This window comes from Canis aureus, chromosome 19 (assembly GCF_053574225.1).
Source record: "Canis aureus isolate CA01 chromosome 19, VMU_Caureus_v.1.0, whole genome shotgun sequence".
Taxonomy (NCBI): Eukaryota; Metazoa; Chordata; class Mammalia; order Carnivora; family Canidae; genus Canis; species Canis aureus.
The window spans coordinates 45,656,097-45,670,660 of NC_135629.1; the positions used below are offsets into that span (position 1 = coordinate 45,656,097).

Consider the following 14,564-nt stretch of genomic DNA (forward strand, 5'->3'; position numbering starts at 1 on the left):
GGAAGTAAAACAGAGTGAGGGAAGAATAAGTGTTTCCCCTTTTGCAAAACAAGATCCATAAAAACCCATCTAATCGAAGCTGCCAGCTTCTCCTGATGCCATGGGTACCTTATCACCCCTCAACAGAGGGTGCAAGGAGGAGAAACTCCTTCCAGTAGCCCTCCCGGCTCAGTCGTTCACCTATTAATTGAGCTCCTGTACGCAAAAGGCACCCTCCTGGGGATTAGACAGTCCACACGGGGGGAGGGGGTTCCGTGTACCCTTGGGTGATCTCTCCCCCTCGAGACCTTGGGTCCACATCTGTAACTAGGGCTTCAGGGTGGGTTTATCCAACAGTCCCAGAGCTGCCCTGACGGTCAAATCGGAGCTCCTCAAAGAAATACCTTTTAGGACTGTCCTCCCCAAAGTCCCCCCCCACCCCACAATGTGAAAGTGCGTGGATGGGGGTGTTTATCCTCATTTCGCAGATGAGCAGGATGAAGCTCAGACCGGAACGATTAGTCCCGCTAAGCAGCGCGACGCAGATTGGCGAAAGGACTCCTATCCGGAGAGCCCCCTGCCCCCGCCCCCGCCCGGGGTGGAGGGGCAGCCTCTGCCCCTTTAAGAACGCCCCGCGGAAACAAGCAGGAAGGGGGTGGTGCTTGCTCCCGCGACGGATGCGCCCTCGGACCAATGGGTGCCGCAGTCGCAGCAGCGGCGGCCAATGGGCACGGTGGGGGCGGGGCCGGGCGCCCGAGCCTGGTTCCCGAGGCGCGGCGGCCGCGGCTGGGGGCGGGGAGGGGGGCGCAGGACCCCAGGCGGGGGTCCCGGAGCCGGAGGCACGTGTCCCGGGGCGCCGGCAGGGTTGCGCCGGCTGGGGGCGCTGCCCAGGCCGGGGCTGGTCTGGGTGCCGGGGCGGCGGGGGCTGGGGCCGATGGGCGGGGCCAAGGGCCGCCGGGGGGAGGCGAGCCGGGGGGTGCGGAGGGTCGGAGTGCTAGAGGGGGCGCGGCCCAGCGCGGGCGGCCGGGGGTGGGGGCCGAAGGGGGCTGAGGGGAGTGGGTGGGGGCGGTGCTGGCAGAGAAGTGCAGGGCCGGGGCTCCGAGGGTGCGGGGGGTCGGGGGCCCCAGAGTGGTGGCGTCAAACAGGCATGAGGCGTTGGGAGCCTGGGTGGGAGGTTGACGGAGAGCCAGGTCGAGGCAAGGGGTGTCTGGAGGGCGTAGGGTGTTATGCGATTGGGAAAGGAGCGTATGGGGACATCAGGGTGTTTACGGGTCGACTGAGCGGCTCTCGGGGGAGCTGCCCGGGTTGGGGGCGGTGGTTGGGGGAGGGGGCAGAGCGAGTATGCGGGCGCAGGGGATTGTGGGGGTGGGGGCAGGGAGGGTCTCAGAAAATGGGGCTGGAGCCCGGAAGGAGCAGGCAGGTGAGGGTTAGGGAGATGCTGTGGGTTAGGATGATGGCTAGGCTCTACGACCTCCGAGCTGGGGGCCTGGAGGAGAGGGGGAGTTCTTGGTAGCCCGAGGAGGGGGCTGTAGAATGTCGTGGGGGTCTTGACCACTTCTGTACAGGAGGCTACTTGGAGAGAGTGGTCAGGAGGCTCTAGGAGAAAGGGCTCCCAGGGAAGGGTTTGAGCCAGGGTCCTTGGTATTGGGGAAGTGGCATTAGAGTCGGTATGGAAAGAAAAGGCTTGGGGTCGTGGCAACCCTTAGGAGAAGGGGCAGCTGGAGGTAGGGAGTCCTGGTAAAAATTCAGTTCCCTTTGGGCTCTAAAAGTAGACTTCCTGAGACTTCAGTCCCTCTAACAAAATCCCAGTACCCCCTCTGGGCATTTAATCAGTTAAAGCCCCAGGTTCAAATTCTGTCCCTTGCAGTTGCCTTGCTATGTGACCTTGGGCAAATGGCTTTGCCCCTCTGGGCCTCAATTGCCTTTTCTGCAAGATATAGTGTGGAGAGGGGAGTGTTTCCTACTTCTCTGGGTATTTGTAAAAACTATAAAATAATTAGCTGTAATAACAGTTATTATTGTTTGGGACTGATTGATGCTCAGGGTTTGATGTGTGGGGTCAAGCCCAGGTTGTTCTTTACCCACCGTATAGATGAGGAAATTAAGGCCTGGAGCCTCCAAGTCACATAGCAGATGATTGGCAGCATGGTGAATGGATGCAGAGAGGAATTCTTACCCCATCCATTCCCCCCACCAGGGCCAATTCCCGTCCCCCCAGCAGCATGGCATCCTGTGCTGAGCCCTCTGCCTCAGGGCCTGAGCCCACTGCCCCACCGCCTGCTGGGGTCCCACCACTTGAGGACTTCGAGGTGCTGGATGGGGTGGAAGACGCAGAGGGCGAGGAGGAGGAAGAGGAGGAGGAGGAGGAGGAAGACCTGAATGAGCTGCCACCACTTGAAGATGTGGGGCAGCCTCCACTGGAGGAGGCTGAGCAACCTGGGGCCCTGGCCCGAGAGTTCCTGGCCGCCATGGAACCTGAGCCCGAGCCCGCCCCAGCTCCGGATGAGTGGCTGGACATCCTGGGTAAGGAGCAGGGGTGGCTTGGGTTGACCCTAATGGCCTGGACAGCTCAGGATCAGAAATGACCTTGGCCTAGGCCCTCCTCTCCCCTGAGCCTCCTTTTCCCCTTTCTGCTATGAAGTAGATTGGAAGTTAAACATGTAATCACGGTGATCGCCAGCCATCGGCAACTGGTTGAGACACTTCATATTTAAGAACCCCTTTCATTGTCACATGCACACACGCACATGCACATTGTGTTATGTTCCTGTTTCCCAGAGCTGCTAAGAGCGGCTCAGAGAGGCTTAGTCACCTGCCCAGGGCCACACAGCCAGTATGTCAGGTGCTGGCAACTCCCAGCCCCCACTGCTGCTTTTTTAATATTTGTCTGGTGAGTACCTGTCCCCTGAAAATGTGTCTGGGGGTCAAATAGATCTGTGAACATCCTATTTTGTTCAGTCCTCTGTCTGGCTCATTGTAACTGCTCAGAGAAGTCCTGCAAGGAAGAAACTAGGGGAACCCACACACGTGGCCCACCATGTGCCCCATGATAGCAACTCTGGAAACTAGAGAAACATATTGCTACTGGTGCTGATATCTAGTATGTTAAATAATGTTAGAATCTGCTAATAAATGTAGCAGTAAAACATCATTAATCGGATCACTGATACTAATATTAAAGCAATAGTATCATATAATACTGATACTGATAACACAGAATTGTTGCTAATATCATCTCTACTGCTAATAGAAACGTTACTTCTAAAAATAACACCAGGTAGTATTTACTAAGCACTGGTTCTGTGCAGGGCCTGTGCATCATATTTTAGCTTCACAGTAACCCTCTGATGTAATTCTTACCATATTCCCATCTTACAAATGAGGAAACTGAGGCTCAGAGAAGTGGAGGTGTTTGCTCAACAGACAGCTTCCTTTGCTATATTAGAATTTGGGAAAGTCTTCTCTACTGTTATTAAGAGCTGCCATGCTGTGCCTCTAAGCACAAACCTGATTGTGCATTTATATTTGAGCCAGCTGCTTTCTGAGGTCAGAATTTGGGCTTCCATACAAGGATACTGAGGCCTTGAGAGGGCACGTGATTTGCCCAGAGTCTATCCTGATGGCTGCTTGTAACCCTACCAGCACATCCATCATTAGTGCCCAGGAACTTAAAGACTCAGGATTCCTAGGGACCCACTAGATCAATGGTTCTGAGACCAGATATGGGGCATATATAAGCTGGGGAGCAGTACAGAAATTTGGAACATTCTAGAATATTCCAGAATATTAATAGATATTTCCCTGTCCCTCACCTTCAGTCTAAGGTCTGTTCAGAGTTATGGTATATTCCAGACTAGAATAGTATAGAATCCAGGTAAATGTCAGAATATGGGTGATTGCAGGTGATATTACGATGACAGGCCTCACAGGTATAAGCCCTCGCTTGTCTCAGTGGTTGTTGTGGGATGACATTGGCTATCTTTGTTTTGGGGGTACCTTGAGTGGATTCGTGAAGGCCTCATGCATGCTCAGTGGCTGTTGGCCTTTGATTTACGGGGGCATGGAGGAAAACATGGGCTGTGAGGCAATTAGGGGCACTTTGCTTATAGGTCTTCTCGCTCTGTTTAACTTTTAAATTTGGTGACATTGTGCTTTGGTAGGGACTCACTCCTGGTGTCACAGGCACTCTGCTAACCAAGCAAAGTGCTCATTGGGTGTCACCAGGGGGCCCCCTGATGACCCCATTTCATGGCGAGGTAAACTGAGGCCCAAATGTTGAAGGGCTGGATTGGAGCCAGGAGAGGGAGTGGAGGGTGGCTCCAGAGTCTTTTCTGGACATCCCTGTCAGCCTGACTCTGCTGGGCAGGAGGACTTTTCTCAGCTCTTTGCCTTTGCTATCTTAATTTTCTTAAGGTAATGGTCATACAGGCAGCCATTATCATTACCCTTTCATGCCTAGTGTCCCGCCAGGGACTATCCCAGAGGCATGGGGTCACTTATCCAGTAAGTGGCAGGGCAGCTGTTTGAGGCTCAGCAGGGTGCTGGAAGAGGAGTGCTTGGGGAGCAAGCACCCATCTGACCTGCCCAGTGACAGACTGCTTGTCCCTGATTCCCCGACAGGGAATGGGCTGTTACGAAAGAAGACGTTGGTCCCAGGCCCACCTGGCTCGAGCCGCCCAGCTAAAGGCCAGGTGGTCACTGTACAGCTGCAGACCTCGCTGGAGAATGGCACTCGGGTGCAGGAAGAGCCAGAGCTGGTGTTCACCTTGGGCGACTGCGACGTCATCCAGGTGGGAGGGGGCGAGGGGCCTGGCATCTGGCCTGGGGCCCAGTGGAGGAGGCCGGGGCTGCAGCCTGGAGGGGGAGGAGGTGGGCTGGGGGGCGGGGAGATGGTGGGGTCAGAGCAGGAATGGTATTGCTACTCTGTACCTGAGCCTGACTCTCTTGCCCCCACATATCCAGGCCCTGGATCTCAGCGTTCCACTCATGGATGTGGGGGAGACAGCTATGGTCACTGCTGATTCTAAGTACTGCTATGGCCCCCAGGGCAGGTGAGAACCTGTCACCAGCAGGATCCCTCCCTGTGGGGGACCCTTTTGCTTACCAATTTTATAGAAAAAGAAACAGACTTAGGCAGGGGAAGTCACTCATAAAGTCAGGTAGCTCGTGGGTGGCAAGTCACTTCCCTTTTGCTTTACTGAGGAGGGGGTGACGGTGGGGCCAGCTCCCAAGTCTTGAGCCTTTTCCCCCCTGCTCCCTAGCCAACCCAGTATGACAGGTTCATTCGTGGTGGCCGCTGGGTCTGAGTGCTGCTCTTGCCCCATCCCCCAGCAGGAGCCCATACATCCCCCCACACGCGGCCCTGTGCCTGGAGGTGACCCTGAAGACTGCCGTGGATGGGCCTGACCTGGAAATGCTCACAGGGCAGGAACGTGTGGCTTTGGCCAACCGGAAGCGGGAGTGTGGCAATGCCCACTACCAGCGGGCCGACTTCGTGTTGGCGGCCAATTCCTACGACCTCGCCATCAAGGCCATCACCTCTAGCGCCAAAGGTGACTGCCACATCAAATCCCCCCACCCCCTGTGAAGGCATCCACTAGTGCCAGAAACATCAAGCCACAGAGGGCTTCAGACTCAGAATGTTCTGGAGTATTTCAGAACAGAATATGGATAGATGTCCAACTATTCCTAACCTTTAGGCTAGGGTCCACTGTAGACTTGTGTGGTATGTCCCCAATCAGTGGAATGTTACAGAACTCAGGTAGGTGTTAGAATGTGGGTAACTGTAGATCGTGTCAACTATGTGCCCTGTGGTTAAGCCTTCGCGTTGCTTAGGCTCTATCTTACAGACCCTTCAGGAGTGCCCTGAGGATGGTGCTGGTCTTGGCCCCTGTTAGAGATACAGAAACTGAGACGGGAGAGGCTTGAGGTACTCTGAGGAATAGATGGTGGAGGCCCCGCCCCCAGGATCTCAGAGCCTCTCTCCCCAGTCTCTTGTGACTGAGGTTCTCTGAGGCCCTCCCCACCCAGTCCCCCCTTCCACCAGGGCCTGGGTGACACAGTGTGTGGGGAGCCTTTCCCTGGGGGTAGAAGCCAGCTGGCCCTCCACATGGGTGGCTGTGGGGGCTTGGCAGCGTGGTGACCACTGCCATGGTTGAACGCCATCCTCCCACAGTGGACATGACATTCGAGGAGGAGGAGCAGCTCCTACAGCTGAAGGTGAAATGTCTGAACAACCTGGCGGCCTCACAGCTGAAGCTGGATCACTACCGTGCAGCGCTGCGCTCCTGCAGCCTTGTGCTGGAGCACCAGCCTGACAACATCAAGGCTCTTTTCCGCAAGGGCAAGGTAAGCTGCAGGCTGCAGATGGATGGACCACGAGCTGTGGGCAGATGAGCATAAGCTCCGGCTGGGCGGGCTAGTTCCCCCCAACCTAGGACAGTGGGGCTGGTTCTAAACTCTGGATTTGAGACAGGCATAGGTGTCAACCAGCCAAGCTCTCTAGGGTACAGGTAGGGATACTGAGTCCCAGACAGGTGCTGGGGTGTGGCCTGAAACACAGCAATTCATTGACTGAGGCCAGACTTGAACCCTAGGTCTTAGGTTCCCTCTTATACCTGACACTACTTAGCGGCCCTTTGGTGACTGCTCTTTGCATATAATCCTCTGTGGTTCACTTGTCTCACGGAGTGAAAGCCAAGTCCTCATGGCAACCCTTGGGGCTCTGAGTCATCTGGTCCTCCCACCATCGCCTTCTACCTCTCCTCTTTCTTTTCTCCATTCCTGCTCAGCTTTCTCACTGCTTGCTGCCCAGGCCAGGTCTCTTCCCACCCGAGTGACTTTGCACAGGCTGTGCTCTCCACCTGAGATGTTCATACGTCGGATCCCCCCATGGATCCCTCTTTCACCTCCTTCAGGTCTTTGCTCTGATGTCACCTCCTCAGGAAGCTCTCCCTGCCGTGCCCACCTGACCCCCCTACCCCGTCTTCATGTTTTCCGTGTTGCCGTCAGGCGTCATCGTGGCTGTTATGTCCCTTACTAGGAGCTGGAAATTTTGTGTGTTTCACTCACTGGTAAATCTCTAGCCCTGCAAACAGGGCCAGGTACACAGTGGGAGCCCAGTAAGTGCTATGGAATGTAGGGATGAATTTTGCCTGTGTAGACTTGATCATAATTGGTTTTGCCCCATCTCTGTTCATCCCCACCCCTGTGTCTGTGTGTGTTTTGGGGAGAGGTTCAGCACCTTTCAGCAGTAAACTGAGGAAATTGAAATACAAGCAAACTGTAGGGGCAGCCCCGGTGGCTCAGTGGTTTGGTGCCTGCCTTGGGCCCAGGGCGTGATCCTGGAGACCCGGGATCGAGTCCCGTGTCAGGCTCCCTGCATGGAGCCTGCTTCTCCCTCTGCCTGTGTCTCTGCCTCTCTCTCTCTCTTCTCCGTGTATTCTTATAAATAAATAAAATCTTTAAAAAAAATAGTGTTAAAAAAAAAAGAACAAGCAAACTGTGGGTCACCTAGCCTGTTTATGAGAGGCATGAATAGGGCCTCCTTCCAGCCAGCATTTTTTAAGCACTTGTGTGCAGGGGTCTGTGTTGAAATGTGGAAAGAAGATGCCATCTCTATTTTTTTCAAGGATCTATAATCTTGGGGGTAGTGGGATTATCTGATCATGTAGCCTCACACACATTTACATTGCCGGTTTTAGGTGACAAAAACCTACTCAAACAGATTCAAGCAAGAGGAGGAATTAATAGTTTATAAAACTGTCAAGTACCAGGGTCTTGCTTCAGGCATGGCTGGATCCGGGTGTTAAACAATGTTGTAGGGATGCTTTGCCTGACTGCTGTAGGTTTTCCTCTCATGGTGACCAAGATGCTTCTTCCTGTCCGCTCAAAAGTTCAAGGCTTCCATCCTCCCTGCTTAGTATCTGGTTTCTCAGTGACACCAGAGTAGTTCCGGCTGGATCTCATTGGTTGGCTCTGAATCATTCACTGTAGTCAAAGTTTTGGAAATGTTCAGTTGGCTTCTTGAGCCAGCCAGGGTTGAGGCCACCACCCAGGTTTCCTGCAAAGGATGAGACTGACATGCAAGGGAAGGAGCAGATTGGGATGACACTGAACCCAGTGGGTACTCATGTAGTTCTGAGGGCTTGGGAAAGATATGAGGGTGGCTGGATCCCTGGGGTGATTGTTGGTGATAGATTTGGGACTAGTCAAGGTGGCCAGGAGCCTGGCAGAGCTGAGCCTTTTGAAGAAGATCATGGTCTCTTGTGATGCCATCCATCTCCTCCCACAGGTGCTGGCCCAGCAAGGGGAGTACAGTGAGGCCATCCCCATTCTGAGGGCAGCCCTGAAGCTGGAACCTTCCAATAAGGTGAGCAGAAAGGAGGCAAGCTTGGGTCTTGCCCTGCCATCTGGTGGTCTTCCCCTTGTCCTTTTGGCTGCGGCTCTCCCTATGGTGCCCCAGCCTGGGCAGTGACAGCGAGGGGGTGGGTGGCCAGAGAGCCCCAGCCAGCTTGCTGAGACTCCCATCACCCCTGCATAGGTGGTCTGGGCTCACCTCTCTCCCAAAGGAGTCCCAGAGCCAAGGGTGCCACCAACATGGCCAGTATCAGCAAACTCAGCTTTTTTCCCCAAATCTTCCAGTGTTCTGGCCACCTTGTGCTCTGCCCCATCCACTGGTTACTTAGGGAGATAAAGGTGGCAGTCCAGTTTGCTGATGCCCAGGGTGGGGCCGATGGAACTTTTATGGCCCAGTGGTCCTAGCCCCAAAGTGACTGGGGGCACCAGAAAAGCAGCACATCAGAAATGATGGTCAGGTTGGCTGCTTCCACTGTGTGTTCTTAGCCAACTGACACCCACCTCTTGTAGACGATCCACGCAGAGCTATCGAAACTGGTGAAGAAGCACGCAGCCCAGCGGAGCACGGAGACTGCCCTGTACCGGAAAATGCTGGGCAACCCCAGCCGGCTGCCTGCCAAGTGTCCTGGCAAGGGTGCCTGGGTGAGCGGGGGCTGGCAGGCACAGGGATGCTCTGAGAGGAGGGGCAGGGGCTAAGGGCGGGGCACACCACGTAGAAGGAGTTTCTTCATTTTGCAAGCATTGTCAACTGGGCTGTGTTGGACTACACGGTACACAGAGAAGCCTCAGCCCCATGCGGCCAGGGCTAGAACAGAAGATGGAACACAAGTTGGAGGGCCCAGGGTGGGGAATGATAGCTCTTCCAGAGGGGAAGGGGAGGTGTTCTAGAACAGGGGACATTTGGCTTGAGTTTTGATGTATGAGTAGGAGTTTTGCCAGAAGGTGGGAAAGGCATTGTCAGGCAGTGGTTTGCTGGGAGGCCTGTTTGGACCATGTTGGTAGCTGAAGCCCGGGGTATCCATCTTGACTGCCCTCCAGCCTTCTCTTCCCTCCCCTTTATCCACAGTCCATCCCCTGGAAGTGGCTCTTTGGGGCGACTGCTGTTGCCCTGGGGGGCGTGGCTCTCTCTGTGGTCATCGCTGCCAGGAACTGACCACCCAGGCGGCCACCACCCCCTCGCACACCATGGACCCCACCCCGCGCTCCCTAACTTCCCCAGGCTCCCTGTCCACTGCCCTGTCTGATCTAGCCCCCTCCTCTGGGGCGAGAGCAGTGAGGTGTGGGGGCCACGTGGCCCCAGTGAGCCAGGAGGGACTGTGGCCCTATAGGAGGAAAGTGAGGCAGGGCCTGGGCTTCATATCCAGCCAGGAGGGAGGGGGCCCTCATTCCTCCAGACCCAATTCCCACCCCCACCCCCTTGGGTTAGGTCTCAACAGAGGCCAGTTTCTCCTTCCCAACAGGCCTGGGGGCAGCCCTTTCCCAACTCAGTCCCTGTCCAAGCGTCAACCCCTGCCCACACCGCCTGCTGCCCTCTGTCCAGGTTCTCCTTCTGACCCCTCCCGTGAAATAAAGCCTCCTACCCCGCACTCTGCCGTCTCCAGTACCTTCTTCCACTGTCACTTGGGGCTGGGCCAGAGATGGCCCATGTCACATCCAGGGCCACGGACCAGAGTGGAGAGTGTCTCCTCTCAGGCCACCGTGGCAGCAGACCTGATTTACAGAGGGGGAATGGAGGCTGGAGAGGTGAGGTGATGCGTTCAGGGTACCCAGCTGGATCTCGCAGGAGTTCACACTCAGCTGGGCTGGTTCCTCCACTTTTCTTGTCTCTGTTGCCCCATCTGAAAATGGAGATCCTGACAGGACCTAACTGGGGATGGTGCTGAGACCTCAGTGACCACAGGGGGCTGGCTACTCTGCAAACTGACAGCTCCAGTCTGGGTAGCAGCATAGCCAGTGCAAAGGTCCTGGGGCAGGATTGAGCCTGGTGCATTCAGAGTGAAGAAGAGTGTGTGGTCAGCAGAACTGGATCCTGCAGGGACTAGGGGGAAGGGTTGGGGTTGAAGCTAGGAGTTCCCCGTGATCTCCTTTAGTTTTTCCCCCAACCTGGGGCTGTAGGTGCTTTTCCCATACATGCTGCCACCAGAACAGGCAGAGCCAGTGTTCCAACTTCTGTCAGCACAGCACCTGAGGCCCATCTCACGGCTTCATCCTGCCTCCGGGAAAGGGGCTCTTTGGGAATAGGTCACCACAAGGATCTGTCCTGCACCTGTCTCCTAAGCCCAGGAGGGAAAGCCACTGGCCACAGCCACCCAGTAGAAGGTAGCGGTTAGGCCTTGAACTTGCCTGCTCCTGGCCCCTGCTCTATGAGCCATCAGGATGACTCTGGACACAGATCTGTGGGTAGCTTGAACCTGCTCCTCCTTTCTACACCATTCAGTCCCTTGAGGGTTGTACTTTATACTCAGACAGGAGGGGGCTCTGTGGGTTGTGCTGCCATAGGGGCTGTGGGTTGGCCAAGTTTGGGGGGGCAGAGTCCCAGGTAGGATACCCCCTCCTCAGCCTTGCTGACCTCAGGCTAGGAAGCTGGCCTGGACTGATGACCGTGGGCTGGCTAGGGTGACTTCCTGGCCTGGGTTGTGAGGGTCATTGCTGCCACCATCCCCAAGTACTGCTTATGTGCTGGCATGGCACTAGTCTACCAGGGACCCACAGTGGCTTCATTTCTGGGCCCATTCTTCACATATTCTGGAGACAAGTCCTATGTCAGGTAGGTATATTGTGAATATTTTTTTCATTCTGGGGCTCACTTCATTTTCTTAGAGCAGATGTTTTAAATTTTGATGAAGTCCAATTTACATTTTGCTTTTCTACCATTCTGTGTGCTTTTTGTCAACATTTGCTGAACCCACTTTGTAGGGATTTTCTAGGCTTTCTTTTAAGTGGTTTATGGCTTCAGCTTTTCCATGGAGATCACGATTCACCTTCAGTCAATGTTTGTATACAATGTGAGGTTGGAGTTCAGGTCCATTTTCCGTATAGCCTATCCAGTTGTTCCAGGAACATCTGTGGGGAAGACTTTCTTTTCCCTAGTGAATTACTGGGGCAGTTTTGTTAAAAATCCATTGATGACAAGTGTGAGTCTTCTGGCCTCTGTTCCATCCTCAGGGTCTCTGTCCTTTTTGTGGGTCCCTTATTGGGTTGCATGCTCTCCTGAAGGCTGTAGCTTTTTAGTAACACTGGAGTCAGGCTTTGCTCCAAAGTTCTTTTGGTTGTGCCCATTATTAGCTGAGCAGACCAAGGCCCAGAAAGGAGGGTCCCATCATCTGGAAACAAAAGGCAAGATTAGGCCCAGGTCAGCCTGCCTTCAGAGCCCATGCTCTGACCACCAGCCAGTTCTGCACCTCCTTACAACTTCTAGCTGGGAAACAGGCAGAGAGGCTTTGAATGCCATGGTCAGGAGTGTGAACTTTAGTGTATTTATTCCCTTGGTCATTCCATCCTCAATGGTCTGAACGGGGCGGGGGGCAGGGTGTCCAGGATGAGGGGCATGGAAGTTTCTTTGAAGACCCAGGAGTCCTTTGGCAGGCGTGAAGAGTGCTCCTAGGACTGGCATGGCATGGGCAAAATTGTGTTGGCGAGGCAGTATGTGATACATTCAGAAGACAGCTAGGATGGATTTTTCTTAAATATGAAAACACATACCAGTGCCTCTCGTATACTTGGACTTAGGCTGTGACTCAGCATGGCCCTGCCCTTGAGGGCTGCAGCTCACAGTGGGCTGTGAATTTGAAGTGTGCATGATAGAATGAGGTGTGTGTGTGTGTGGGTGTGTGTGTGTGTGTGTGTGTTTGAGTGAGTGAGTGAGTGAGTGGGAGGGGAAGAGAGCAAGCCTTCACATCTGAGCACTTCAGTGGGGCATCCTTTGCATGCCTCTATGTCATGTCATTGTTAAAGGATAGCCTCCTGGGTCACCCACCTCCTGGGTCACCCACCCACCTAGTGTGGGACCATTAGGTCCCTGACTGCCTGTGTCCTCTATTTCTCATGGTGGAACTCGCCTTCATGCTTTTCCATCCAGGTTCAGGGGTAGGTCTGCAACCCAGGCTTGACCAATCAGAACATGGTAGCCCTCTGGCCACAGTACTGGCACCAAGATGGTCATGTGGCCCACAACAAGCCAATCAAAGCCTGCTCTGATACTTCTGGAGCCAGAGGGCAGTAGGTACTCTTCTTCTAGGGGCTGCTGAGCTGGTGGATGATGGCCTGGTAGTGCTGTGATTATCTTTGTTCCTACAAAGGGATCTAAGAGTGAAGTCTACCCAGAGAGCAGAGCTGAGAGAGACGTGGACACGTCCTAGTGACCCTATTCAGCTCCTGGAGCTAGCTGGACCTGGAGTCTGTCATTTCTTTAGTCTTTTGAGCCAATAATTGTTTTTGCCTGAGTCAGTCTAGATTTTCTGTTGCATGTGGGTGTTTAGAGGAGGGGGATCTGCCGGGTTATATCAGTTTTGTTCTGTGGCCTGCTGTGTCCTCCTCGGGGAGCCTCCCTCACTGGGCAGAGGACAGAAAGGAGTGATCATAAATGCTTGTGAACAGATGGGTGGGTGGAAGAAAATTAGCACGGAATCCGCAGTCACCTGGGCATGGAGGTGTTTGAACTGACATTGAGAATTGTCTAGGAGTCTAGCAAGCACACAGGCTACCTTTGAGGAACAGTTCAGATGGCCATCACTACAAACTGTTCCCAGGTAATGCTAGGCCTTACCTTCTTCATGGCTCCTGGTGAGGATGATGCAGCTGATTCATGAAGCAAAATGGCAGTTTGGGGGGCACCAGAAGGCCTTACCTGATGTAGATCAGCAAAGAAATAACTAAGCAGGCCTAGGTTGTCCAAACGCTGCACATTCCCAAGAAAGGACTGGCCCTTGATCTGTACCTGGTAGGTCAGGTCAACCTTCTTGGGATGTCCTGACTGATCATCTGTGCTAACAATATAATTTAGGGTGGGACTCTTGGTCCCATAATTTCACCTTGACTTGAGGTCAAGCACATGGATGGTCAGCCCTCCTCCCCAATAAAAACCCTGGACAACCAGGCTCGGGTGAGCTTCCCTGGTTGGCAGTAGTCTGTGAGTGTTGTTGCAGAGGTTGCTAGGAGAATTAAGTGGTCCACACCTGGATGTTTGCCTGGTTTCTCCTGGTCTCTGCCTTAGGCACTCTTCTCCTTTCACTGTGATTAACCATAGTCATGGATCTAACAGCTAGACTTGCTGGATCTGAGATGCCCAGCTGAGGAAGCAGTGGAGCAGGCACAGGACCCTGGGGCTGCATGTTGGCTGCCCCATCAAGCAGAGGGGGTGTTTCAAAGTGAGTGTTCTCATGGGTCCTTGCATTCCCTCTGCTACAAAATAGTATATTTCAAAGTCCTTAAGGCTCATTTGCTGAAGGAGCAACAGAGCTGGTAGAAAGCTATGGGGCAGGTGTGCAGAGGTGTGGCTCCAAGGGCTGCAGGCTGCAGAAATTTTAAGGTGTTCCTGAGATTTCTCATTCTGCATCATCACAGGACAAGAAGTAGGACAGATCTCACTCCTGTGATTATGTTGTTATTGGGCACAGTTGACTGAGATATGGAGATAATCTGGGTGGGCCTGACCTCGCTGGTTACAAATGAGGAAGGTAGAGAGACTTGAAATATGAGAGGGATTCAACATTCAAAATTATCCCTCTCAATAGAGGGAGGCTGTCTTACTGAGGTGGAGGGGGGGCATGTGGCTAGCACCTATGAGTGGCCCCCAGCTGACAGCCAGGAAACAGGGACCATAGTCCTACAACCACCAGGAAATGAGTTCCACCAACAACCTGAAGAAGCTTGGACATGGATCCTCCTGTTGAGCCTCTGGATCTGAGGATGCATCCCAGCCAACACCTTGCTTGCCAGCTTCATGGGACCTTGAGCAGAGAATCAATTAAAACATACCAGACTTCTGACAGAAACTGTGGGATAATAAATGTTTGTTGTTTTAAGCCACTAAGTTTGAGGTACTTTGTTATGCAGCAGTAGCTAACAAATACAGATCTTAGCAATAGCTGTTCGGTAGCAATTGCTGACTAATGAATGGCAGGTGTTCATCCCAGTGTGGTTTAAAAGCACATAAGCTGCAGACAACATAGATAGATAACAGAAAGGGATTACGTAGATAAACTATTGTAAACCCATTAATAATAATG

At 53.7% G+C, this 14,564-nt stretch overlaps 1 protein-coding gene across 2 annotated transcripts; it reads left to right on the plus strand.

Moving 5' to 3' along the window:
• Nucleotides 1-689: 689 nt before the first annotated feature.
• Nucleotides 690-9,923, plus strand: FKBP8 (FKBP prolyl isomerase 8). Of its 2 annotated transcripts, none has more exons than XM_077859340.1 (9): nt 690-818; nt 2,177-2,502; nt 4,600-4,769; nt 4,942-5,030; nt 5,314-5,531; nt 6,155-6,327; nt 8,273-8,350; nt 8,848-8,979; nt 9,404-9,923. In XM_077859340.1, the coding sequence occupies exons 2-9, from the start codon at nt 2,202-2,204 to the stop codon at nt 9,488-9,490; spliced, it is 1,248 nt and encodes a 415-aa protein (XP_077715466.1). In that variant the 5' UTR covers nt 690-818; nt 2,177-2,201; the 3' UTR covers nt 9,491-9,923. The 2 variants fall into 2 exon arrangements, with proteins under 2 accessions (XP_077715466.1, XP_077715465.1); XM_077859339.1 differs by having other exon boundaries at nt 691-818; nt 5,311-5,531.
• Nucleotides 9,924-14,564: the final 4,641 nt, after the last annotated feature.

What these genes read in the sequence shown, in the direction of transcription:
- FKBP8 (XM_077859339.1), top strand. Translation starts at nt 2,202, where the DNA reads ATGGCATCCTGTGCTGAGCCCTCTGCCTCAGGGCCTGAGCCCACTGCC. An exon ending in GCGACTGCGACGTCATCCAG is followed by an intron (nt 4,770 to 4,941) that starts GTGGGAGGGGGC and finishes CCACATATCCAG; the next exon opens with GCCCTGGATCTCAGCGTTCC. An exon ending in GTCCTGGCAAGGGTGCCTGG is followed by an intron (nt 8,980 to 9,403) that starts GTGAGCGGGGGC and finishes CTTTATCCACAG; the next exon opens with TCCATCCCCTGGAAGTGGCT.